The sequence below is a fragment of the Lepidochelys olivacea genome, assembly GCF_965140295.1.
Source record: "Lepidochelys olivacea isolate rLepOli2 genome assembly, chromosome: 24".
Lineage (NCBI taxonomy): Eukaryota > Metazoa > Chordata > Testudines > Cheloniidae > Lepidochelys > Lepidochelys olivacea.
The window spans coordinates 3,235,838-3,263,511 of record NC_140434.1 but is presented as its reverse complement, the minus strand read 5'-3'; the positions used below and the strand labels follow the sequence as shown (position 1 = coordinate 3,263,511).

Below are 27,674 nucleotides of genomic sequence, written 5' to 3'. Positions count from 1 at the left end.
GGTATTTTTAGGGTTTTTTTTTCATTTTCATTGGAACTGCCCACAGAAAGGTGTGGCTGGTTGGTTGGTTGTTTTTTGGGGTTTTTTTTGTTTTGTTTTTTTGGGGGGGGAGGGTATTGTAAACATGAAAGCTGAACATTTTACAGTTCTCTAAAACAAACCAATTTTTTAACCGAAAACCTGAATTTCTGACCGATGGCATCTGGCCAGACAGGCCCCCCGGTCTCAGTGGGGGTCTCTTGGTGCCACTGTGCTACTTACCGCAATAATAAACCAGTCAGTTATGTTACACCCATTTCCTCCCGACACCCTCCACTGGGTAACTGCCCAGGAAAGCCGGAGGGATTACGCTTGTTCTCTTTCTCACGCCTTCCTCATGGCTCCTCTTGTGCAGGCTGCACTGCCCGCAGCGAGTGCCAAGTGGGCACAAACACCCCCGCATCAGAGGGGTCGCCTTCCACAGCCACTTCACACCCATATAAATGACTGGGCAAAAGCTCCAGCAGTGTGGCCGTTGATAACATTTAGCGCATGTCATCGGTAGCTCTCACAGCACTGTACAAAGGAGGGCTGTAACGTTCTCTCCACTTTACAAGTGGGGAAACTGAGGCACGGAGGGAGGTGAAGTGACTTGCCCAAGGTCTCCAGTTAGCCAATGGCAGTGCTGGGAAGAAAACCCAGCTCTCCTGAGCCGCGCCCTAACCACTAGGCCCCATCACCTCTTTATGCTTTTGTTGTTGTTGTTACTGAGGCTCCCATGTTCACGCCCAGCCAAAAGGCGATGTGTGGGGTTGTTACATTCGGAAGATTCCCCCCCCCTTCACACATGTTCCATTATTTTTATAGAGACAAAAATTATGCTTAGTCTGAGACCCCACCACCTCAAACCGCAGAGGCCGTCGGATGAAAACCGATTGTGATCCGTACTCGGCTGAATGTAAAGGCATTGCTAGAAGCTCCAAGTTCCTATTACTTATCCCCTGAACGATACATACGCTCTCCTCCCTCACCACTCCCCGCGGGCACCCGAACTGACAAACTGCAGCGAGTCCTAAGGAGATTAGCAGAAATGATGAAAGGTTGGAGAAATGAGCGCTCCAAGGAGGAGACACAGGAGATCTAGAACGGCGGGGGTGGGAGGGGGGGAAGACACATTTGCTGTCGATAAACTCGTAACAAAATCTTAGGTGGTGGCTGTCCCTTACAGTTATTTACTTGAGAGGACAGCTGGGGGGAATTAGGTTGCATCTCAAGGAAACTTTTATTTTAGTCATGAAAAAAAACACGGCAACAGTGCAAAGGAATTTCGGAATAAATTCTCTGGGCTGATGGTAGGCACCAGCCTCCACCCCAGTGGGATGCGGAAGGACATCAGCACATAGCTTGAGGGGAGCTGATAATTACGCCAGACCCAGACCCTACCCTCTCCCTGCAGGGGGCGCTGTGATGCGCAGGATGTGAGCATTGGCTGTGGCGGGGAGCGACACCAGTCCTGGTCTCTTCCAGCAGGGGCCGCTGTGGGAGCAAGGCAGGAGCCCAAGCTGTGGAGGGGGGGGGGAGCTCCCAGATACTCCAGTTCCAGCCTCTCCCAGCAGGGGGTGCTGTGGGAAGCAGGGTAGTAGTGCGGGCTGGGAGGGGAGCTCCCAGACACTCCAGGTCCAGTCTCTCCCGGCCGGGTGTTGCCCTCAGCTTTTCCATCCTTGCTCACCTGCTGCCGTTATGGGCCCTGCTAATGCACTTTAGACATGGAGTTAATAGATTGAGGCCAGCGTCGCAGGACTGAGACAGACAGATGTGTAGGTAACAAAGATGAACAGAGGGGAGTGTAAGATAGATAGATAGATAGAGGGGGTGTATGGGGATAGATAGATTAGATAATGCATTAGAGCATCTGGATGGACAGAAGATATATGTAATATACATATGTATATGTCTATAGGCATAGGGAGAAAGCTGGCAAAATTACAGGCCCTAGCTAGGCAGGGGACCGTCATAGGGAAGATGGGGGTATGGGTTAGAGGGCTAGATAGGGGTGTTTAGGTGACTGATAGGCCCACAGACGCAGCGGTGTGCTAGGCTCTGGATAGGTGGATACACACGGTGCCTGGGTGTTCTGGCATATACCCTACAGAGGTCCCCCTACTCCTCCCATCTCTCTCTCCCCAGCTGGATATTAAAGGAGGTGGGGGCGGGGAGATCACAGGAATCAGCCGTGGGAAAAGCCCATTAAATCATCCTGCTCTGGCCACATGTCCCTGCCCGATACCAGCCACCGCTCCAGCCCAGCCCGTGGGGCCAGCTTCCCCATCCCCGGCATACTGGTTGCCCACCATGCCACACTAGGACGCATTTGTCAGCCCGTCGAAAGACATTTGGGACCCTGGTACATCGCGTTCGTGGGGCCCCACCCCCTCACATTTCACTTTAGTTACACAGACGTTACCAACGTTTGGGGGGCCCTGGGCTCGGAGCCTGGGTACAATTGTCCCCCGCTTTCCCCCCCTCAGTCCTGCACACAGGGCCCGGAGGTGGCTGGCTTTGTTCCCTGCAGCTGCCCCCCCAGCAGCCAGGCGCTTCAGAGCAGGGGACCAGCAGCATTGGGTCCCAGGGAGGGGGCTGCCTAGAAGAACCCCCTGATCCCGCTTGGAGGATCAGTGGGGAGACTGGGCAGCACAAAGCCCCTGTCCAGCCCCTCACCCCATCCATCCATCAGCCTCAATCACAAGCTACAACCTCCACCTTCCAGGCCACTTTTATTCAATGGGACAGGCCCGAGGGGGGGCGGAGCTCGTCTTCCCCCACCCCCACCGACCAATCCCCAAGTGAGCCTGGCTCGGCCTCACGCCATTGGTGGGTTTTAAATGGATTGGTTTCTCTTAAAGGGGAGGAGGAGGAGATGTGGAGGGGAGGGATGGGGAAGGGGAAGGCGTGAGAAGGGGGAGAAAAGAAGGAGGGAGGGAGGGAGGAGGAAGCTCAGGAAGGGTGGGGGCAGGGGAGGGCGAGGCAGACAGAAGGGACGGACAGATGGGGAGTGGGTGGAAGGGGCAGATTGTGTCAGCAGCCCAGCCCCCCTTATAAATGGAGCACGGGGCGGGGGCTTCTCAGCCTGGGCACAGAGTCCGGGGCGGATGGGGCTGGGCTTGCAGGACAAATGAGGAGATGCCACAGGCTTCCCCCCTCCTCCCCAGGTGCCTCCTGTCCAACCCCATCCATATCCATTGCCCTGTGTCATTTGTTTCAGACAGTCCTTGATACAAAGAGTGCACAGTGTAACAGACAAGGCAGGATCACTATCCCCAGCTGGGGGAAACTGAGGCACAGAGAGACAGCGAGCTGGGAGCAGAGTCACAAGAAAGCTCAGTGTGTTGGGTGGGCATAGCGCCTTGGAGGATTGGGCCCTGGCTAAACGGCCAACGGCCCTTTGGAGATTGTCTGGGGAGCCGGACGTGGCTTCCCACAACCAGCTGCCCTGTCCCATCCGCTCACTCGGGAGGCAGAGGTGATTAATGGGCCTGTCAGGAGAACTTCCAGCCAGCTGGGATCCTCAGCAGCAGCTCCGCCATCTGGGAAGGGCTCGTTGTTCCGCCCCGTGATTTTAGACAGATCCCCCCACATCTCCCAGCAGCACGGACCCCCCAGAGTCGGGGAGTGCTCCTGCAGGCAGCTGGGCCCAACTCTATCCCCAGGGCATGGGCTCAGCCCCTTCTCCTGAGCAGGGGCAAGGAGCAGGCCGCTGTGCAGGGACACGGGGAGACTTATATGTCCTGTTCCTCCATCTCCCAGGGACGGAGCGCCAAGGATGAGCTCCTGCCTTCGCTTGTTCCTGGGCCCTTGGGCTGGGTGCTGTCAGGGCCACCCTGCTAGTTTCCCCTCAAACTGGTGTGTTGACCCTGACGTCTCCAGCTTTTCTCCTTCCCCCTACCGCTTCATCTCCTCTATACATGCAGGGAAACGAGGCACAGAGCGGGGACGAGAGGTCACACAGGGAACTTGCTGCAGAGTAGGGGAAAGAACCCAGGATCCTGCTCACAGTCCCCTGACCGAACCCTTCCCTCAAACAGCCAAGGCTGGAGCCCATGAATCCTGCTCTAAATCACTAGACCTCACAACTTCCCAGAGCTGGGAGCAGAACCCAGGAATCCCCCCACTCCCTGTTCCAACCCCACACCCCTCGCAGAGCTGCAAATCTTTCCTCCATTCACAGCTCCTCTCTCTTCTCCAATCAGTCATTAAAAAAAACCCACATTGATTTTCAAAAATGACTTGGGGCAGGGGGGAGGAAAACATGAAACTTACAAAGGTCTCAGGGACACATGCTGAAAAACACTATGGAGAAACGACATCCAAAAATTGACAGTTTGGGGGGAGAAAATGTTTGATTTTGAGCAAAGGCCCTTTTTAAAAAGACAGCATACTACTAATGCTGCAGCAGAGCCTCGGAGTTACAGACACCTTAGAGCGGAGGCTGGTCCGAACTCTTAAATGGTCCAAACTCTGAACAAAACGGTCTGGTGGTTTTTTATTTTTTCCAAACATTTACAACCGAACAGTGACTGAATACAGCTTTGAAACTTTCCTGTGCAGAAGAAAAGTGCTCCTTTTAATCACCTTAATTTAAATGAAACAAGCACAGAAACCGTTTCCTCACCTTGTCAAATCTTTTTTTTTTTTAACTCTCCCTTTTTAAAATAAGTAGTTTACCACAGCACTGTGCGGTATTTGCTTTCTTTTTGTCTCTGCTGTATTCAGTCACTGTTCGGTTGTAAATGTTTGGAAAAATGTTTGGTCAGTTCGTAGTTCTGAGGTTCTACGATACTTTCCGTCAATCAGTTTCTACCGGCTCCAGTGAGTGGTCATCTCACATCACCACCTTGAATTCAGCCCAAGTGGCTAACAAGCCCTGGCTCTTCGGTAGTTCTTTCCACCCATACAGCTCAACGTGCTTTGCCGAGGAGCTTGGGTGTCATTATCCCCATTTTACAGATGGGGAAACTGAGGCACAAAGCAGTGACGTGCCTTGTCCCAGGTGATTCAGCAGGCTGGGACTAGAACCTAGATCGCCTGAGCCCTCGGTCTACCCACTAGGCCATACTGCTTCCCAAAAGAGATGTGGTGGCCTTTGCCACATGAAACAGCTGGTGGCTCCCAGCCCGGCTCCTGTGTCTGAGCAGAGAGGGGGCAAGTCTTGGCTGAGGCCCAGATCCTCACAGGTATTTAGGCCCATGGAAATTAGGGGCCTAAGGAACTTTGAGGGTCTGAGTTACTAATGGGGGGGGGGCCGTCTCTCCAGGGCCAGGTGGGAGCACGGTCAGAGGCCTGGGCTGCTGCCCTGGTTTTGCGGATGGAGACTGGATTCCAGCCGCCAGCCTGGCCCATCCGGCCCCGGCCCCATCAAACTCTCCCGCCGGCTCCCCCCAGGGCAGCAGAGATCAGTGGGGCCAGCGGGGTGGGAATCCCTCTCAGAAGAGCGAGCTCAGTCCCAGGGTTGCAGCTCAGGTTAGAAACAGCAGCAATGGCCGAGCCCTGCCCAGCTTTGCAGAGCCATAGTACTGGCAACCGGTTCCCCCTTGTGGCCGAGAAGGAGAATTGTTATTAGGGCAGATGCACCGGCGTGGGAGTTTATCCAGGCTGGCCAGAATCTGTCACTTCAGCCTGTCTCGGTGGGAGCAGCCCGTTAGCACGGCTGCCCGGTTTCCCAGAAAGCTCCTGATAGCGGAAGGATGCAGGAGATCTGGATTCAGTTCCTAGCTCTGTGACAGACTCCCCCAGGGAATCATTTAACGTCCCTTTGCTTCTCTTCCCAGCCATGGGATCGTGGAAGCCCCTTCGTCTATTTAGAGAGTAAGCTTGCTGGCGCAGGGACCGTGTCTTATATGTCTGTGCAGCACCCAGTGCAAAGGGGCCCTGATCTGTACTGAGGGCTCTGGGCTCTGCCATGCTAGAAATAATCATAATTTAAATTGGTGGATCCCTGAAGGAGCTTTCGGTGGCCAAAGGGCAGTCAGGCTCCGACTGGAATCGGAAACAGAGGGTCTGAGCCAGGAATTGAACTATGAACTCCCCCCACCCAGTACTGAAATTCAAAGGGATCGGGAATAGAATTTTTTGACAAACTGTTTCCCCCCCCCCCCAAAAAATGTCAATTCAGCCACACCAAACTCTTTGCAAAACAGGGTCTGTTTTGATGAATCTCCTGCCTGGAAGTTTTTGGGGGAAAAAAGTTTAGAAATTGTTGAAAGGTCCCGTTTTGTCGTTTGGGGAACGAAAAGCTTTGGCTTTTCGAGTCAAAATGACTTTTTGTTTTGAAATTTTAGTAAATTTAGACTTAAAAAAACCGTCAACACTGAAATGAGATGTTTTGAAATGATCCAAATGAGACGTTTCAATTGCCCAGACGGGAACAATTTTTGGTTGGCAGTTTGCGGAAATCTGAAGATTTGACTTTTTTTGTCCCAGTTTGGGATGGGGAAAAATTCTGAAATCTCAAACCTTTTTCATGGTGTGGGAAACTCTTTCCTGCCCAGCCCAGGGCATCGGGCACCTTCAGCAGAGAAGAGCTAAGTCCCATGTGCTTCGATCTCCAAGCTATGGATCCTCTAGTCTGACCCCGAGGGTTCCTGCCATGGAGGATTAATTCTTCCCTACTGTGCGCGTGACGCTATAGAGCCCCGTGGCTACAGACGTGGCTGAACTAACGTATTGCTATTTAGAGCAGGGGTCTCCACTTGGGGCAGGGGGCAGGTTTCCTGGGGTCCTGATCACCCCGCTTAGCTGTGCGGCATTTGTAAAGAAAGAGGGATTGGGGGGTTATTTTGCAGACCATGCCCTCTGCCCCTGTGACCTCACATGCATGGTGGACAGAAGGGGTGCCATGAAAAGAGATGCTTGGACTAAGCTCCGGCTTACATGGGATGGGGTCACGACATTTAGGCTCAATGTAGAGTCTCTATCACATTCCTTGGGGAGCTGATCCAATGGTTAATTACCCTCCCTGAAGCGGTACGCCTTGGGGGTCCTTTTCACCTTGTGCTCCCCATGATGGCTCCTAACCATCTGTTGGTTGTAATCTTGTTGTAAGTTCCTTGAGGCAGAGCCCATCTCTATATTTGTACAGCACCTAGCACAGTGTATATAAGTCATCAGTGGGGCAAGGCCAGGGGGCTCAGGACTCCTGGGTTCTTTCCCTGGCTCTGCCGCTGCCCTGCTGTGTGATCCTGGGCAAGTCTCTGTGCAGCTGTCAAAATGACGGTAGGCTGAGCGACCCTCGGAAAATGCTTTGGCCTCGAGGGCTGAGAGAGATGGTGAACGGTGTCCTATTTGTCCTATCTCGGGGACTCTCCTTCTGCCCCTCCACCCCCACGAACAGGATACAGTTCTGCGGGGACCTAAAATCCTATTTTCGACGTCTCCGACTCAAGGAATATTTCCAACACACCTCTGAACAATATACTAACCCACAGAGAGCTTCCTACCAAGACTACAAAAAGAAGGATTCTAGGTGGACTCCTCCTCAAGGTCAAAACAACAGACTGGTCTTCTACATAGAGTGCTTCCGCCGATGTGCACGGACTGAAATTGTGGAAAAGCAGCATCACTTGTCCCATAACCTCAGCCGTGCAGAACACAATGCCATCCACAGCCTCAGAAACAACTCCGACATCATAATCAAAAAGGCTGACAAAGGAGGTGCCGTTGTCATCATGAATAGGTCGGAATATGAACAAGAGGCTGCTCGGCAGCTCTCCAACACCACTTTCTACAAGCCATTACCCTCTGATCCCACTGAGGGTTACCAAAAGAAACTACAGCATTTGCTCAAGAAACTCCCTGAAAAAGCACAAGAACAAATCCGCACAGACACACCCCTGGAACCCCGACCTGGGATATTCTATCTACTACCCAAGATCCATAAACCTGGAAATCCTGGGCGCCCCATCATCTCAGGCATTGGCACCCTGACAGCAGGATTGTCTGGCTATGTAGACTCCCTCCTCAGGCCCTACGCTACCAGCACTCCCAGCTACCTTCGAGACACCACTGACTTCCTGAGGAAACTACAATCCATCGGTGATCTTCCTGAAAACACCATCCTGGCCACTATGGATGTAGAAGCCCTCCACACCAAAATTCCACACAAAGATGGAGTACAAGCCGTCAAGAACACTATCCCCGATAATGTCACGGCTGACCTGGTGGCTGAACTTTGTGACTTTGTGCTTACCCATAACTATTTCACATTTGGGGACAATGTATACCTTCAGATCAGCGGCACTGCTATGGGTACCCGCATGGCCCCACTGCATGCCAACATTTTTATGGCTGACTTAGAACAACGCTTCCTCAGCTCTCATCCCCTAACGCCCCTACTCTACTTGCGCTATATTGATGACATCTTCATCATCTGGACCCATGGAAAAGAAGCCCTTGAGGAATTCCACCATGATTTCAACAATTTCCATCCCACCATCAACCTCAGCCTGGACCAGTCCACACAAGAGATCCACTTCCTGGACACTACAGTGCTAATAAGCGATGGTCACATAAACACCACCCTATACCGGAAACCTACTGACCGCTATACTTACCTACATGCCTCCAGCTTTCACCCTGACCACACCACACGATCCATTGTCTACAGCCAAGCTCTACAATACAACTGCATTTACTCCAACCCCTCAGACAGAGACGACACCTACAAGATCTCTATCAAGCATTCTTACAACTACAATACCCACCTGGGAAAGTGAAGAAACAGATTGACAGAGCCAGAAGAGTTCCCAGAAGTCACCTACTACAGGACAGGCCCAACAAAGAAAATAACAGAACGCCACTAGCCATCACCTTCAGCCCCCAACTAAAACCCCTCCAACGCATCATCAAGGATCTACAACCTACCCTGAGGGGCGACCCATCACTCTCACAGATCTTGGGAGACAGGCCAGTCCTTGCTTACAGACAGCCCCCCAACCTGAAGCAAATATTCACCAGCAACCACACACCACATCACAGAACCACTAACCCAGGAACCTATCCTTGCAACAAAGCCCGTTGCCAACTGTGCCCACATATCTATTCAGGGGACACCATCACAGGGCCTAATAACATCAGCCACACTATCAGAGGCTCGTTCACCTGCACATCCACCAATGTGATATATGCCATCATGTGCCAGCAATGCCCCTCTGCCATGTACATTGGTCAAACTGGACAGTCTCTACGTAAAAGAATAAATGGACACAAATCAGACATCAAGAATTATAACATTCGAAAACCAGTCGGAGAACACTTCAGTCTCTCTGGTCACTCGATTACAGACCTAAAAGTTGCAATTCTTCAACAAAAAAAACTTCAGAAACAGACTCCAACCAGAGACTGTTGCATTGGAATTAATTTGCAAACTGGATACAATTAACTTAGGCTTGACTAGACACTGGGAGTGGATGGGTCATTACACAAAGTAAAACTATTTCCCCATGTTTATTCCCCCCACCCCCCCACTGTTCCTCAGACGTTCTTGTCAACTGCTGGAAATGGCCCACCTTGATTATCACTACAAACGGTTCCCCCCCCCACCCTCCTGCTGGTAACAGCTCACCTTAAGTGATCACTCTGGTTACAGTGTGTATGGTCACACCCATTGTTTCATGTTCTCTATGTATATACATCTCCCCACTGTATTTTCCACTGCATGCATCCGATGAAGTGAGCTGTAGCTCACGAAAGCTTATGCTCAAATAAATTGGTTAGTCTCTAAGGTGCCACAAGTCCTCCTGTTCTTTTTGGTGTTGTTAGAGTCCCCGAAAGGCCTGGCGCTGAACAGAGAACGAGAGAGACGGTGTCTGGTCTGCGAGCCCAGCAGAGGGCACTGCAGACTCAGAGCAGAGAGTCGGCCCCCCAGGGAGTACTAGCCACACCTGCTAACCAAGTCACAGCAGAGGTCCATAGGGATGCAGCAGGGGCTGCTGAGACTCAAGCCAGGGCTGTCAGAAACAGGGAAGATGGGGCGGGGGGGGGGGGATGTGCTTTGGGCTAGACTGGAGGAGAGGTCCCCTTCCTCCCCCAAAAAACAAATAGATGAGGTAAGGTCAGATCCTGCTCAAATTGATGCCCCATTGGCCTCGATGGGGCGTGCAGGGTCGTGTGTCAGCAGAGAATCAGTGTGTGTGTGTAATTCCAGCGTGTGTGTGTGAGTGTGAGTCAGTTGCCATCTCCAGCTAATCCTTCCCGCTCCCCCGCGGGACGGAGGCAGGGAGATGTGCAGACAATGCCGCTCGATGAAGGCATTTGATTTTCACCAGAATTTCCCCTGAAAGTGTATTGTCTTCAAAAAAGTCTTTTTTTTTTTCATATAAAGAAACCATCTGTTTTTAGTAAAAAACAAAACAAAAAACAACTGGCTTATAGCAAAACCCCGTTCTGTTTCTGAAAATAAAAAAATAAGGGACATAAATGTTCTTGTTTTTTGGGTTTTAGTATAAAAAAATGCACCCCAAAACCCCTCTGCAAATTTGGTGGGCAAACTTGCATTTTTCTGCAGAACTCTTCTTTGGGGAGAAAAGTCATTTTGCATAAAACTCACTTTTCACTACAAAACTCTCAGCCAGCTCTCGGCAGGAGGGGCCCGGCTCAGCCCTCCCTCATTACCCAGCTGCATTAACCAACATGCACAATCCTTGCCACAAGGGAGCCCAATCTTGGACTAGCTCCTCCTGGGCTGGGGGCATGGGGGGACAGCGGAGCATGGCAGCGGGCGAGGGGACTATACCGAGGAAGACACTGATCATGCTCCCCTCCCACCACCAAGATGGGAAGAGGCACTTTTGCTGCCCACCCTGGCTCTCCTGATTCAGCACAAAGACAAATCTGCTCCGTGCTGGCCCCAGATCCTGGACAGAGTCCCTGGTTGCAGGGAAACTGAGGCAGAGCTTCAGGGTGAAGAGCATGGTCCTGGATGCTTAGTAAGACCCCCCCCCCCCCGACTGTTGCCATGCAGCAGCCCACGGCCCATGTCAGGCGATAAGCGCTGGGGAGATCATAAAGTGGATGTCCTTGGAAGCGGCACACAAAATGCCAAACCTCCATCCCCAGGGCACAGCCCACTGCACCCAGAGCCCACTGTGGGAGGGTGGAGGAGACGGGGTTCCTCTCTGAGCTCCCATTCCCTCTCCCCGGTCCTGTCTGTGCTGGGTGGGAACCTGGTCGATTTGCACCTTTCATTCTCAGCTGGGGTGGGGGGGCCCGGATCCCGACGGCACTGCGACTGGCTGGGAGCAAACAATCCTGGGCATACACCCGGCTTCTCCTGGGGAGGCTGCACATTCACATGCCTGGTGTTCTGAGCCCCCGCACGGGGGGCCAGAGCCTCCTCTAGGTGCGGCGGAGGGATACGGAGGGGGAGAAAGCACGAGGCTGTCCCCTCGTCTCAGGCTGTGATGTGCCGACCGGCAAGCCAACACACAGATGCGCACGCTGTTGCAAACACATGTGTGGGGACACGTGCATGGATGCACGATAGACCTGCAAGCGCACAGACAGACAGACAGACACACTTCAGAATGCTTATGGACGAGGGCTGGGCAGGAGTTTGTCCAGCAAATTGCCATCCAGGAATGCTGCTTTGTCAAACCCAAGACTTTGCAAACACTGAAAAGTGTCCGTTTGGTCTCTCGTTTCCTTCGGTCCAGGATGGAATTTCTGGTCAAAATGAGAGGGAGAGAGCCCTCTCCCCTCCCCTGCTCCTGTTCAACGTCGACGAGTCAAGAGCCTAGTGATCAGGGCACGCTCCTGGGACATCATCAGGTTCCAGTCCCTGCTCTGGCTACTCGGACTCTCCTGTTGGAGGTTGTCCTACCACCACCTACCTGGTCTGCTGTTGCCTCGGTTTCCCTTTCTTGGGCTTGCCAGTAACTTCACCATAGGTTTTCACGGGTTGTGTTACGGCCCTTCTTGGATGCTGGGTTTATTAACCAAGCTCACTAGGAAACCCCAGAACTTCCTCCTAGCTGACAGCTGCACCCCCAGCCCTGCGCCTGGGGGAGTCTCTCTGTATAGGGCAGCTCTCGCATCCTTCCAGCTCCGTTGAGCCTCTGCCCACTCCCTGTCCAGCAGCAACTCCTAACACATCTTCCTGTGCTCTCCACAGGCCCCTGCTTTATCTTCACCCCAGAGGCCTGATTTTAGCCAGGTGTCCAGCCTGCTCTGGGACTTTGCTCATTGTCTCCACCTGGGGAGGTGAGCTAAGTGGGTCACAGGTGGGGCCGGGCCCATCGCTCCCTAAAAGGCTAGTCCCCCTGTGCCAGAGCTGTTCCCCTTCATGTAAATAATGAAATATTCAGTGGGTCAGCGAAAGAATGAGAGACTCCGTAGCCCCGCGGTTTTCAAGCACTCGCCTGGGGGAGACCCAGGTTTGAGTCCCGGCTTGGAACAGAGACTTGAGCCTGTGTTTCCACATCCTGGCTGATGGCACGACTCACAGCGCTGCCAGCTGCCCTGGGGTGCTCTTGCTTTCATGCTTTTCCCCAGAAAATGCCAAGAGGTCTCCGCTCTCCGCTCTGGTCTGGACCAACATGAAAACAAACATCAAACACTCAGTGGTTTTCATGAAGCGGAATTCTGGTTTTCCAGCCAGCCCTCAGCCAGACACAGAAATATGTGTATGTACACACCCTCCTGCAGACATCCACACACACAGAAGTACCCTCCCCTCCTGTATATATATGCAAGTCCAGCCATGCTCTCACGGATCCACAAGCCATAGGACAAGAGTGTGTGGACTGTAGGGAAAATCCTGTGTGTGATCTGAAAAGGCGGCAACATCTCCCCTCTCTCCAGCATTGTAGGATGCAGCCCAGAGGACCCCTGTTAAAGATTCTGCCCCGAGGATCCACACTGCGGTGTGCAAACGGTGTGAGCTAATGGGTACTGCAGGGGACTCGGTGTCAGGAGCTCTGGGTTTTGCCAGTGACCTACAGGGTGATTTTTGCATCAGTCATTTCCGCCTCCCAGCCCTGGTCCACCTTGTCTCTTTGGGGCAGGGACTGTTTCTCACTATGTGTATGTACAGCACCTAGTACAATGGGGATCTGATCTCAGCGGAGGCCTTGGGTGCTATTGTAATCTGGATAATAACAGCACAGGGCAATCCCGGTTTATGGACAGAATTACCAGCAGATTTTCATCCCATGTCTGAATAGTGGAGAGCCCAGAATTGACCTGCCTTTTGGATGGTGGAAAACCAAGAGGGGAGCTGACTTTTGGAAGGAGTTGAATTTGTCTGGTGTGCTTTATATACTGTGAAATGAGCTGGCATCAGGCAATTCTTAGGTACCACAGTGACGGGTGCTAGAGACAACCTTCGAGTACACACAAGAGACACTGTCGGTGGGAGGAGAGATGCTACCCAGTCAATGGTGGACTGTGCTTTTGAGTGGCTGGACCCCAAAATCTTTTTATTTACTTATTAATTATTACCATTATTATTATTTTCTCTGGAGTCTGGACCTTGACTATACTGTGACCAAGAAATTTTGACCTTGACAAAAAGTAATTGGCTACTCCTGTGCTAGACTGACATACTAGAGCGGGGAGGAAGGAGAGAGACTGTGGATGGACACATAGATAAAAACCAGACAGGTTATAACAGATAGGTAATAACCTTACAGGTCAGATAGATACATACGTAGATAACCATTTTAAAGATCAGACAGACAGACAGCCCCTTATGATATTAGATAGATAGATGGGGTGTATAGGTATAGATAGAGAGATAGAGAGATAGATAGGTAGATAGAGCGGGTGTCTGGGGTTAGATAGATAGATAGATAGATAGATAGATAGATAGATAGATAGAGCGGATGTCTGGGGATAGATAGATAGATAGATAGATAGATAGATAGATAGATAGATAGATAGAGGGGGTGTATGTAGATAGATAGATAGATAGAGGGGGTGTATGTAGATAGATAGATAATCCCCGTCTGATATTAGACAGACAGACAGATAATCCTCTTGTGGTGACAGAGAGATGGACAGATTCCCCCCCTTATGATAGTCGAGCAAGAGAAATTGATTTGAGCCCAGTGCAAAACTTTCTAATACACTGAAAAGTGAACAAGAAGCAAAATTGTCTTTTTTTTCGCATTGGCAAACGAACACTTAAGTGAGGACCATTGCCCCAGTCTGTGGGAGGAGACATCAAGGCCAGAGCCAGGGTCTAAATTAGCATGAAGTGTTTCCATTGTGCGCTGCACAATGCGGACCATATGTCAGGGACTTGGCTGGCAGGGCGGGTAACAAAGGGCACCACAGCCGGTTGGGAAATAGCGACAGAATGTTCACACTTTTGTAACGTGATTAATCTGTCGCTTCTCACGTCGGGCTGCCCCGGGAAAGGGCCTGTTCTCTCCTGCGCAGCCCGGGAGGAGACAGCATCCACCGCCCCTTGCCCCAGTTAATTGAGAGGCCTTGGGACGGAGAGACAGAGTTTACGTTCGGGGCAGGCTCCCAGGGAAAGGCTGGAGGCAGATCGGAGAACCTAGCTTGAGTCTGTGCCAGGATGAGGGAGGTCCGGAGTCGGAGCCAGCATTGGAACACAGGCCCAGAAAGGGGAAGTGACGCGCCCCAGGTCCCGTGGAGTCAGAGTAGGAATAAAACTCTCATTAGACCCCACTCCCCTCCTAGACCTGATGACAGAACCCAGGAGTCCTGATGCCAAGCCCCCAGCTCTAACTATTAGGCCTCACTCTCCTCCCCCCCAAACCAGGAACGGAACCCAGGAGTCCTGATGCCAAGCGCCCCAGCTCTAACTATTAGGCCTCACTCTCATCCCCCCAAACCAGGAACGGAACCCAGGAGTCCTGATGCCAAGCGCCCCAACTCTAACTATTAGGCCTCACTCTCCTCCCCCCCAAACCAGGAATGGAACCCAGGAGTCCTGATGCCAAGCGCCCCAACTCTAACGATTAGGCCTCACTCTCCTCCCCCCCAAACCAGGAACGGAACCCAGGAGTCCTGATGCCAAGCCCCCAGCTCTAACTATTAGGCCTCACTCTCCTCCCCCCCAAACCAGGAACGGAACCCAGGAGTCCTGATGCCAAGCCTTATACTCTAACCATAGACCCCTGCGTGGGCTGGAGCTGATGCTGATGAGGGATATGGCCGCACTTGCCCCGAGGGTACGTCTACCCTGCCGCGGGCAGTGAGCCTCTGAGCCCGGGCGGCGGCAGGGCTCGTGTGAGTGCACTGAGAAGAGCTCTGTGGACACTGCGGCACTGCCAGAAGCTTGGGCTAGTCACTGAGTTCAAGCCCACCTTACCCCCCGCCTCCCTGACCCTCCGCTGATGCTGCCATAGCCCCTTGGTTATTTTTCACATGCTAGCACAAGCCCCCCTAACCTAAAGCTGTGCCCCTGAGCTGGGAGACAGACGCTGAGAGGCTGCACACAACCCAGATCTGCTAGCTGCCTTTTTTTCCCTTTCCCTTCATTAATGCATGGCCAAGCTTGGCCTGTGTCCAATCTCTGCCCCGGGGACCTGGCTGTAACCCTTGGGCAATCGCAGGCTTATGGAGGTATAGGGGAGGTCTTGCCAGGACAGAGCCGTCACCGTCTCTCTGTGTTTCCCTGCCCCCACCAAGCTTTTTATTTCCCCTTTAATGTATCCCGCGGAGCCGAGGCCAATCGATTACGTAAAGAAATTTGGAGCAAGTCAACGAACAGCTGCAACTTGTCCCGCGGGGACCCGTCCGTCAGAGGACAGGGACGAAGGGCGAGGAGCAGCATGCTCTCTTCCCCGCTTTCACCAGAGGGGCCCAGAGGGACGGAGGTGGGCGTTTGTGACCCTGGAGCCCCTCGGTACTAGCTGGCAGAGGCCCACCCCATTGTAACGCCTCTCAGGCCTGACACACTCATCACCCCCAACACACTGCTGCCATAACAGGTACCTAAAAAGTGTCATGTAAGGTGTCATATGCAAACTGGTGATGCGCTGGTCCCAAAAACCACTGCATGACGTGTGTGCGGGTTGTGTACCAAGAGATATAGATGTCTGCTGCAGATGTGTTCTTAAGGGTGTATTTGAGGCAGTGCATAAGCCCAGCCTGCCCTAGACAAAGGAATGTGTATTTACCTGCTTGACTGCCTTGATTACAGGCAGAGAACAATGAAAGTACATTTATATATAAGGTAAACAAAGCCATCAAGCTAACAAGCGAAGACGATCACAACCGGGGGTGGAATCTGCACTGCAGGAAGATTTCCTGGCTCTTGAGGCAGAGACGATGGACTCTGGGTAATACAAGGGGAGCAAAAAGGCATTTTCATGATAATCACTTAGGGGACAGAGGGGACAGCACCCTCTGAGTCGGGGAAAGTTGTATCCCCGAGTCTGGAAGGTTTTATGGGGCAGTTGCATGTGATTTGGGGGATCACTTTGGCTCAGATTCCCCCTCCCCCGTTGCTTCCATTCCTGCAGCTGTCACGGTGCCCCAGACTGGGAGGGGATCTTTCTTTGCTGCTGAGCAGCTCTGGGGTACGGAAGGACTGATCCACAGGGCTCTCAGTCGCTTTGCTCAACATGCCCTTCCTCTTCCGCCTCCTGCTTCCCAAAGTAGCTGGTCCCTGCTCTGAGCGTGCAGTGTGGAGCCTCCAAGGGGAAGCACCGGGGCTGGGGGCGGTGTTGGCGATATAAGGGGTCGTGGAGGGGCCACTACATGCCTCATCTCACTCCCCTGGAGGGGCGGGTTCCCCCTTCCCTCTCCCACTGGTTGGACCTTTCCTTGTGTCTGTTCCAAAGAATTCTTTTAAAGCCTTGAGCTCACTGGGGTTGTTCGGGTTCAAAGGCCCCCGGGAGATTCTAGAGCTGCTGCAGTGCCGGGCAGGGGTGGGAGTCAGACGTGGAGGGAGACGGGGGTGCCGGGTTTTTTGAGTGTGTCTGTCCCTGCCCTGCCCTCCCCACTCCCAGTTCAGGGTCTCCCTGACGCTCCTGAGCTGTCCCAGTTTCTGAACCGTGGGGAAGGAAGAGCATGTGGGGCAGAGGGTGAGAATGGGCTGGCCCCATGACCCGTCTAGCCCGCTCCCACCGGTGCTTCAGGGCCTGGTGCTGATACGCCCTCCCTTCCCCTTTGTCTCCCACTTTGGGGGAGGTGATTTTGTCGTATAGGAACATAGGTTTGCTGCACCCAATCAGACCATCGGTCCAGCAGCACACCCACCCATGGGACTCAACACAGGACAGAGGAAGGCTGGTCCAGTTGTTAGGATGCTAGCCTTGGTCTTCGGAGACCTGGCTCCAGTTCCCGGCTCTGCTGCGGACTCCCTGTGTAACCCTGGGCCAATCACTTAGCTTCTTTCTCGGTGCCTCGGTTTCCCCATCTGTACAATGCCCAGATGCTACAGTGATGGGGGGAGGGGCAGAGAAGTACCATAAACAGGTGATGCTTCAGAGGGAGACAAAATTCCCACAATTATGGTAGAAATAGGCCTGCAACAGAACCCCAGAAACCCTCTGTGAGCCCTCCAGTTCCGATCCAGGTTCAAGGTGTGGGCCCATCTCGACTCATGATGCACCTGGACCCTGTGTGAGCCGGCGTCTTGCCACGTTGGATCAGCGCCCTCTGCCAGTTGTGTGTAGCAGGAGGAAAATCCATGCCCCCTGCTGTGATCATTTCATGTGAATCTCGGAGCATGAGATTCGATTACCTGCCAGTCTTAACAGGCGTAGCTGCAACCGGCCATTACTGCTCGCAAAATGACCCAGCTGCAAAAGGAAAGAGAAGACGGCGATACTAAGAAAGAAAGAAAGAAAGAAAGAAAGAAAGAAAGAAAGAAAGAAAGAAAGAAAGAGGGAAGAGTCTTTTTTCCAAAGCCGAGATCTCTCTTTTTCTGTGGCACAGTTTAATTCCATTCCCCATCTCTCCGACTTTCTTAGGCAATAATAAATAATAAATCATCACACATTCTAAACAGCCAAGACACACACACACACACAAGGGCATGTTATTTACAAAGGATTATTTTCCCCTCCACAGTTGTTTTTCACTTCTTTTTTTTTTTAAAAGTGCACAAACCCACAAATAAATAGCAACATTTATCAATAAATTAATTCAATAAATAGCCTTGTGGCACAGAGACGTGACTGATGAGTGAAGGAGGTGGCGGGTCAGCCCTGCTCTCCCCGTCCATCCGCTTCCCCTGCTGAACTGCGTGTGGATGGGAAATCCGTCCCTGTCTTCACTGTTCATAATGCCCTGCCATCCAGGGATCTCAAAGCACATGGCGGACGTTCGCTGACGAGTTTGCATGAGGCCGAGGTAGGTAGCATTCTCCCTGTTTATACAAAGCGGGAAACTGAGGCAGAGAGGAGGGAAGTGGCTCACCCCAGTGAATCAGCGGCAGAGCTGGGAACAGAGCCCAAAAGACCTGATTAGAACAGTGTGTTGGGAAAAAAACCCTCTTTTCATCAGTTTTGTCCACTGAATTTCATCTGAACCCTCAAATGGAACTGGAAAGGTTCAGCTATAGTGACTGTGGTGAAATGCCTAGAGAGACAGATAGACATAAGATCATAGACAGATAGACACAGAGCGGGAGGGTGGATATGTAGATAAAAAGATATGTATTGTGATAGATGGATAGAGATGGGTGTGTCTGAGGATAGACAGACAGATAGATTAGATGGAGGAGTATGGAGATAGATGATAGATAGACAGATCGATAGATAGATGGGTGTGTATGGAGACAGATAGATGTGTATGGCGATTGACGATAAATAGATGTTCTGTCCCTGTAGACCCGTAGCCACAGGAATGATCCCACTGAAGCCAATATATCGGTGGATTTTTGCAGGCTCAGACCCATAAAGTTCATGCTTGTTTACTCGTCAGCGCCAGCTCTTTTCGATTGGCGGCAGGCCCCGGGTTTTGTTTACAGTTCGCTCATGCAGCGATCGGATTGGTCAAACACCATTTCTCTGCTTCTAACGTCTACCAATCAGATTCTCTTTCTCCGACAATAACCGAGGCTTGGCTTTGCCATTGGAAAGGGGGGACGGATTTGCTCAGCTGGGCGGCTGGGGTTGGGTCCTAGGGAAGTGCAGGGCACCGCCTGACCCCCAGGGCTGGGGCCAGGACTCCCAGGAGGGGACTAGAGAGAGATCCTGCTCTGTGCAACAGCTTCAGTGGGGGGCTGGAATCCCCCACTGACTGCGGATGCCTTCACTTGGCCTGCTTCTCTGCTCCTGATTTACAACAGGGAGCATGAGAAGACAAGCAGCCCCATAGGTCAACGGCTTGGGTTGAGCTCGTCACAGCTGCCTGTGGGGTTTGGTCACCCAGTTCCCATTCATTTAGCCCCGTGGTTGTCATTTGCACCAGTGCAAACTGGGAGCACAGATCCCTCTAAGGTGGAGCTGCCCCAGCGCAAACCCATCGCAGATCATAGTTTACACTAGGGAGGCCCTGGATAAACTGCACTGGTGAAAACTGTGCTCTGTTGGGGTAAATTGTGTCTCACGAAGGGGTTAAAACTAGTGACTGGAATCCCAGTGGAGGCGAGGCCTGACACCTGCTTTGAAAGGGGGTTAATGACAACACAAGGTGCATGACAAACGAGAGTCAGAGTCGAGGCCTGAAGCCCTAAGAGAGGTGTGAATTAACTACTCCCATTCACTGCAACAGGATGTTCACTCTGGAGGCTAATGATGGCAATGTAGAGGTCAGCCTTACTTATTCACTGTGCACTGATCATTACAGCAGACAAATCCAGTTGTCTGAGATTGTTGGTGTAGTTTGGAATTGTATCTGGAGCTTGAGTAGAGAGTCACCACATTTTCCCCAGTTTGACCCCTCTTACTAGGGGCATCTATTTTGGGAAACATGAAACAGCCTTAGGGACCAGAGCCTGCTGCCATCAAACACTCACTGGGCTTGATTGCCTGTTGTCCACCTTGTCCAGTCACTTATACCCGTGCAAAGCAGGTGCAAAACACTCCTGAGTCAGGATGGGCACCGTTCACACTCACTTTGCACCAGTATAAACAACAGCAGGACGATGGAGATTGGAGCCTATTAACTGCAATGGGAGCAAACTCTGACCTTTGGGATGCTGAAGTGGGAACTGTATTGGGAGATTGAGATCCGGTCTTTGTGGTAGTTGGAGAAGGGATGGGGTCATGACAGAGGACAAGGTTTATGCCTTCCATTTTTGCCGCATGTTTGGTATTTCTTTTCAGGGCAGGAAAAGCCGGGAGTCCTGCGGCTGTGCAAGGAATGCCAGAGCTCACAGGGGGTCAAGCTCCCTTCCTTGTCTGCCTAGATCTGGGGGGTGCCGGGGGCGTCAGCTCAGGTGGCGTGGCAGCCCCTCGAGACAGGGCCTTTTGGGAGCCCAGTATATGGTGCCAGCTGGGAGAAACGCAGCCAACAGAAAAAAGGCCTGAAATGTTCCTGCTGTTGGCACTTCACCAATCCAGGCCATGCCTCAGGTAGAAGAAAGAGCAGAGAGACACATGGGCTAGATCCCAGGGCTGTTGGTGCTGCTGTGGCTTGGATGTCCAGCTCGGGGTTCCAGTAAGAGATGGAGCAGACAGATGGATGGAGGGGTGGACAGACATGGGCTCGGAGCCTCAAGATGTCCCGGATGTGATTCAGGTAGCAGCTAGACAGATAGATGGATGTAGGCTTGGTGGCTCAGATGACCAATAGGAGATGTAGCAGAAACATTGACAGATACGTAGGCTCGGTGGCTCAGACTCCAGCAAGTAGTCAGGTAGGATATATGGTAAATGCATGGACAGACAGACAGAGATGGGCTTGGTGGCTCACACGTCTGACAGGATATGGAGAGAAATACGGACAGACAGATGGACAATCATTGGCTCAGACATCCAGCACGTGGTTCAGGTAGGAGATGCAGCAGACAGATGGACGTAGGCTCAGTGGCTCAGACGTCCAGCATGTGGTTCAGGTAGATGTAGCAGACAGATGGATGTGGGCTTGGTGGCTCAGACGTCCAGCAAGTGGTTCAGGTAGGAGATGTAGCAGAAAGATGGACAGATGAATGTGGGCTCTGTGGCTCAGACATCTAGCACGTGGGTCAGGTGGGAGATGTAGCAGAGAGACGGGGGCTCAGCGGCTCTGATGTCCAGCACGTGGGTCAGGTGGGAGATGTAGCAGACAGACGGACAGAGAGACGGGGGCTCAGTGGCTCTGATGTCCAGCACGTGGGTCAGGTCGGAGATGTAGCAGACAGACGGACAGAGGGACAGGGGCTCAGCGGCTCTGATGTCCAGCATGTGGGTCAGGTGGGAGATGTAGCAGACAGACAGACAGAGGGACGGGGGCTCGGCGGCTCAGACGTCCAGCACGCAGGTCAGGTCGGAGATGTAGCAGACAGACGGACAGAGGGACGGGGGCTCAGCGGCTCAGACGTCCAGCATGTGGGTCAGGTCGGAGATGTAGCAGACAGATGGACAGAGGGACGGGGGCTCGGCGGCTCAGACGTCCAGCACGCAGGTCAGGTCGGAGATGTAGCAGACAGACGGACAGACGGACGTGGGCTCGGTGGCTCAGACGTCCAGCACGTGGTTCAGGTAGGAAATGTAGCAGATGGCCAGCCTGAGGATCTCAATCTTGGAGAGCTTCTTGTCAGGGGGCAGGGTGGGCAGCAGCTTGCGCAGCTCAGCGAAGGCCATGTTGAAAGCCTCGACGCGGATGCGCTCCCGCGTGGCGTGGGCTGTCCGATACTTAGCCGTGGCACGCCGCCGCCGCCGCCGCTCCTCTCGGCTCAGGTGCTGCAGGTCCTTTTTCAGAGCCTCGCCCGGCTCAGCTAGCCGGGACTGGGCACACAAGCCGATGCCGCCGGCCTCCTCCACTCCGGCCCCACGGCCACCGCCCCCACCACAGTCGCTAAAGACTGACTCTGTCTCTGAGTGAGACGGGGGCACGTCGATTTCCGTCTGGTCTGAATTGAGCATCATCTTTTCAAAGGATGGATGGATAGATAGACAGATGGGTGTGTATCGGGATAGATAGATAGAGGGGGTGTCTGGAGATAGATAGATAGATAGATAGATAGATAGATAGATAGATAGATAGAGGGGATGTCTGGAGATAGATAGATAGATAGATAGATAGATAGATAGATAGATAGATAGATAGATAGATAGATAGATTTCCAAAATAAAATTGCTCTGCTTCTAATATTTTGTTCTCTGGTTCACATGATCATCATCAAAAAAAAAAAAAACCTTCCAAGGAAATTTCAAAGCTGATTCCTCTCTCCAGGGAATTAGTCACACGACCAACAATCTTCCAAATAAATAATTTAAATAAATTTCCAATAAATATATAAATTAAATAAATAAATCTCTCCTCTATGTGCGCGAGTCGATTGCAGGGCCTGTCTTCGGCACGCTGTGCAACGTGGTTTTCCTTCTTCAGATGTTAGTCTCTACAAATGCTTCCAAAGTGCTCTGGAAAACAGAAACAAAGGAGTTCTCACTAACTTTCTGCTCCCACTTAACAAAGAGAAAGAAAGCAAGCAAGAAAGAAAGTAAGTTTAATTCTTCTGTCCCTTTAGGACCAGCAAACAGTTCCAGTCACAAGCCAGCAAAGCATTCTTTCCCAGTGCAGAAAACGGACACAGCTCAACCCAGCAATGGCTGCCAGCAATGTGGGTGGGGGGCAGGGACTCAGGGGCTGCAGCAGCCCGTGGCTGCAGGGAAAGGCCCAGAGGGGGAGCCTGTGGAGAGGCTGTGGGACTAGATGGAAGCCGTTTCTCCTGGCTCTCTGGAGAGATGACAGGTGGTGGATTGGAGCGAGCGGGGAAAAGACAGACTGCGGGGGTGGGGGGGGCTTATTGTATATTAAATGAGCCCGTATGTCATGGATTCTGGCACCCCAGACATATGGAACCCAACACAGCTGCTTTGCTTGACGTGTCCAAATGGAAGTTGGCTCCCTGCTCCCCCCGGGACTCTGCATGCAGGCCAGGAACACTGGCTCTCTGTCTCCCCCCCCTCCGCTGCCTTCACAGCCGTGCTCTGCAGAGCCCCGGTCGCACACAGATGCTTCCAAAGCAGGGACTGTGGGTCTGGGGAAAGGGCAGGCTGGGCCTGACCCACCCCCTCCCAACCAGGCTGAGACAGAACCGGGCAAGGGGCAGAGCCGGAGGGGAAAGGGAAACAAAGTTTGGAGTGAGTGGAATGAAGAGGGGTTAGAAAGAAAGAGCTAGAGAGAGCTGTCACTGCTAGCGGAAACTGTACACTGGATAGACAGATAGATAGATAGATAGATAGATAGAGGGGGTGTCTGGGGATAGATAGATAGATAGATAGATGTGTATAAAATATTATTCTTGTATAACATCTTTTGCACATGGCAAGATGCTTTCGAATTCTAACAAGCCATATGATTATAAGAAACTGAAACGAATGGGTGAATAAACAGAATGGATAAACAGAGGCAATGAAATGAAAGAAATATTCTGAGTCAGACTTTAAAAGACTGACATGTACAGACACAGCCTCATGAATGTGTAGAAATGCACCCGGAGAAAGACATTTGCAAACACACACAGGGAAACTCACAGGTATATACACAGAAATTTGTACACACAAAAATACACTCCGAAAATCACACACAGAGAAATTAACCCACACAAAACCCACAACATATGTACACAGTAATTCACCTACACGCTCACACACACACACACAGCATCACGCACATGAGAAACACAGACGCAATAATTCATCCAAACAGGCATGTGCACACAACACACACACAAATTCATATACACAAAACCACACACATATACACACACAGTAATTCGCCCACACACGTGTGCACACACAGAGAGAGAAATACATATACAGAGCCAAACTCACACAAATGTACACAGAGACGCACACAGAGACACACACACTTACACTGCAATCTGGGGAACACCTGTCAAATATGTTACCTAGAAATCTTGTACCAAATAAAATAAAAATCCAGAAAGCAAATTATTTCATTCATCCTGCACATTTTAATTAAAAACAAATTAAAAGTTATTCTAGCGAAGGTCGAGGGTTCGGGGAGCAAAGATGGAACCATTTTCGGGTGGAACTGCTTTCGGGCACTGCTTGTAGCTGGATCCAATGCCCCCTTCTCCCTCAAAGCTCTGAGCTTTGCACCCTGAAGTGTGTGTGATGGGGGAGGAGCTGGGGGACCCTGATCTGGGAGGAAGGGGAAACAGGGAGCACACAGAACCCCTGCAATGGTGGGAGATTGGGGAGAGTTGCTGGGACTCTCTAGAATAGAGGGGGCCAGGAGAAGGACACCCAGAGAGCTTGTGGGGTCGGGCTGGAGAGAAGCAGGGATCCCCTGGGTTGTGCAATGAGCTACAAACTGTGCAATCCACTCGTAACTTACCCTCCTTATGGCAAGGCCCAGAAGCTTCCGTTCAGGTGTCAATCAAGAAGGCCCCAATCCAGCTGAGCGCGTCGGCATGTGTTTAAATTCTGTGTGTGTCTGTCCCATCACCAGTGTGCGCTGTGCCTGTCTAATTCAACACCCAAAAAACCCCTCTCAATTTGACTTCTCCAAAGTTAAGTGAGTATCCATTCTGTTTTCTCTTCCATTTCCCTACCTCCCCTTCTCTCTCTCTCCGCTGCTCTCCCATTCCTGTTTTCTCAAGGATGTTCCCACAGAACTAGCATCCCCGATCTCCCACTTCTAAGCCCGAGAGGGGAGACCAGAACCCCTCCCTCCCCACTTGGCCTTGGAAGCAGTGTGTTGGGAGAGTGAGTAATAGCTAGGGAAGGGCTGTGTGCAGCAGGGGCAGCCGGGAGCTGCTTTTCCTTCCCGAGCGCTTGGGCACACATGGAGCGAGACATGGTCCCTGCCCCAAAGAGTTCACATTCCTGGCTCACAATTGCTGTCCATGGAGAGCTGCAGCATCACCAAGCCACGGGAGCAGGTAGGGTTCCCCGGATGGCTGTGCTTACATCCCTGGACAGCAGTACCGAGCTTAGAGGGAGCTGGTGCTTCACTCTTCTGCCTCGGGCAAGGGCTGTGTTCCTTGCAGCCAGGTCTCTGCAGCCCCTGAGAGCAGCTGCCTGGCTTTGGTGGATTCATGCTGGATTGGCGCCCGTAACACTTGTCTGTCAAACCTACGTCCCTTTCTAACCATGCCCCGCGCTCCCCGGGACCGTGGACTTTGATGCCCTGGGACTGCCCCACCGCTCGCTTAGGCCAGTTGGACACCAGCATCAGTGTGCTGAAGACAGCGGGCGGGATTGTCTGTCGCCCTGTGCCTCGCACCCTGTGCAAAGCAGGGGGGCCCAGTGCTCGCTCTGAGCTGGTGTGAGTGACTGCACAAGGTGCACGGTGATGGTGAAGTGAGGCTGCAGTGAAGCCTGGCTCTGTTGCTCCTGCACAGGGGTGAATGGGTGAGGACACAAATATGGGGGGTTCATTTGCTGTGGGGCAAGCGGGGCTTTTGCCCCCTCCCCAGACTGTCCATAGGTCTAGATGCTCCACTGTTCTACCCCACCGATGTTGCAGGATATAATATAACCACATACAACGTTCCATACGCTGACACACCTCCCTCCCCTTCCACAATTTAATGGTTTGACGACGTCCCTGACGCAGGCCTTGCTTTAAACACCCAGCCCCAGCCCCAAACCCAGGGGAGGCGATTAATGAAAAAGGAGTGGCCAATAGGATCTGGGGTGGGGGCAGGGTACGCCACCTCCACCTCCCTGACCCCACCCCAGAATAATCACCAGCCACATTTCCAGGAGCGCTGGCCCTGTCCTCACTTGCCAACCCTCTGCATGGAACCCGCGAGATGGGAATCAAGTTGACCGGGCCAGGTTCTGAGTGAGTGTAAATTGCCATAGCGCCATCCAAGTCAGTGGAATTACGCCCAATTACACCAGCCAAGGGTCTGGCCCTTTGTTATTATAGTGAGATGACTAGCAAGACAGGCCTCTGGGTGTGAACGCCAGGCAGGGACAATGATTTATACCCCTGGGGCTCAACGCAGGAGCCTTAATCAAGTCCTGACTCACGGGACTCCCAGGATTGCTCGCATGAGTACAGGTTGCAGAATTGGGTCTAAACAGCTTCCTTTCCCTACTGCCTGCTTGTCTGAGCTACTCCATCCTGCAAGCCCCTGATGCTTTACGCCGGTGACTTTCCCTCTTGGGAGATTTTCACTTCTCTCTGCAATAAACGCAAACTGAGTGTTCCGGTCGATTTAGCTGCTGCAAAAGCCTGGGTTGAGAACCCCTCGCCCTGGGAAGTGGGGCAGGAGCCAGCTGTCACATTCAATGACCATTAAAATCTAAAACAAAATTCTGACCAAAGAACCTTTTTTCCCCTTTCCAGAATCTCCCTGCGTGGCCCTTTCCCTGCCTCCGAGTGCAGTGTCACCGAATGCAGCCCGTGACTGCTTGTGACAGGCACCACGACCCTGGACAGCCAAAGCTGTGTATCTGGACTCAGGACCCCCTCCCCCTGCCAGCCTAGGAGTATGGGGTGTTTGGATCTAAGGTTTCTTTTGTAGAGCCCTCACAACACCCAAAAAACCCCTCTCGACTTCTCCAAAGTTAAGTGAGTGTGTGTGTGCCAAAGGTTATATCAAAGGGCTAACAGAGGGTGGGTGGGGAAATTCTCTGACTTGAATATTGTCCTTCTAAATTTATATGGAATGATCTATCTATCCCCCATACACCTATCTATCTATCTATCTATCTATCTATCTATCTATCTATCTATCTATCTATCTATCACCATAGTATGTCACCACCTGGTACCTCAGCAATGAATCTGATCGCAATCTATCAGTGTATCTCTAATGCCCACCTCACCCCGTCTCAAGCAATTGCCTTACCCCTAACCGGACGACATCCTCAATCTCTGAAGTTCCTCTGGCTTTTCTCTGCTTGCAGGACGAAGCCCGAATAATCCCAGCCCTGAGGATCTGGTTGGCTCGTTCGTTCATTGACGGGGAAGAAAGTTTCCCCTCTGCGTGCTCAGACTCCTGCACTGATGGATGGGCCCGGGGAGGGGAGTGATCCTGTCATTGGGGCCCAGACATGCGGAGGTGCAAACGGGCTGCTACACATTTATATGGACATACCTTGAAGCATGCGGCCCATACACTATATATACACACACCCAAGCTAGCATGCTGCCTCCCACCCCAGGCTTCCTATTGGCCACTCCAGTGCTCCCCCTCATAAATATTAAAAGAAGCAGAGGGGATCCCATTGGCTGGGAGGGAAGTTAAAGCCCCCCTGGGAGGGGAGGTGGGGTTGGATGTGGTCCTGCAGGGAAGAAGGAGGTAGTGGGGTGGGGAGGGAGAAGGAGACATCTGTTCACCATGCATATTTCATAAAGGAGAAATAGAGAGACTGGGGTGGGGGGAGTGTGACAGGGGGAGAGGGAGAGAGAAACAAACAGAGACCTCTCCTCTGCATGGGGGTGGGCCAGAGGGGACAGTGCTTGGAACAGAAACTGAACGGATAATGCTGCGTTCACAGAGACTGGCCACCCGGCAGAACCTGGCCTGAGGATTCACTCCGACAGACAGTCGGTGTGAAGTACTGAGCGGGCCTTTGTGCATATGTGTGCGTGTACGTTTACGCGTGTGTGTTTGTGCATATGCTTGTGTGTGTGTGCCTGAG

At 52.2% G+C, this 27,674-nt stretch overlaps 1 protein-coding gene and 1 long non-coding RNA gene across 2 annotated transcripts; both read right to left on the bottom strand.

Annotated features, from left to right (window-relative positions):
* Positions 1-17,887: 17,887 nt before the first annotated feature.
* Positions 17,888-22,192, bottom strand: NHLH1 (nescient helix-loop-helix 1). The gene has a single exon (XM_084613319.1). It carries the CDS (start codon positions 21,966-21,968, stop codon positions 21,558-21,560), a length of 411 nt encoding a protein of 136 aa, XP_084469445.1. The 5' UTR covers positions 21,969-22,192; the 3' UTR covers positions 17,888-21,557.
* Positions 22,193-22,204: 12 nt separating this feature from the next.
* On the bottom strand, positions 22,205-27,120 carry LOC311512222. The gene is made up of 3 exons (XR_014709426.1): positions 26,879-27,120; positions 24,409-24,538; positions 22,205-22,463 (listed from the first exon to the last, which is right to left on the bottom strand). It is a non-coding gene; the product is annotated as an uncharacterized lncRNA (long non-coding RNA).
* Positions 27,121-27,674: the final 554 nt, after the last annotated feature.

Coding starts and splice junctions, on each gene's coding strand:
- NHLH1 (XM_084613319.1), bottom strand. CDS start 21,968: ATGATGCTCAATTCAGACCAGACGGAAATCGACGTGCCCCCGTCTCAC.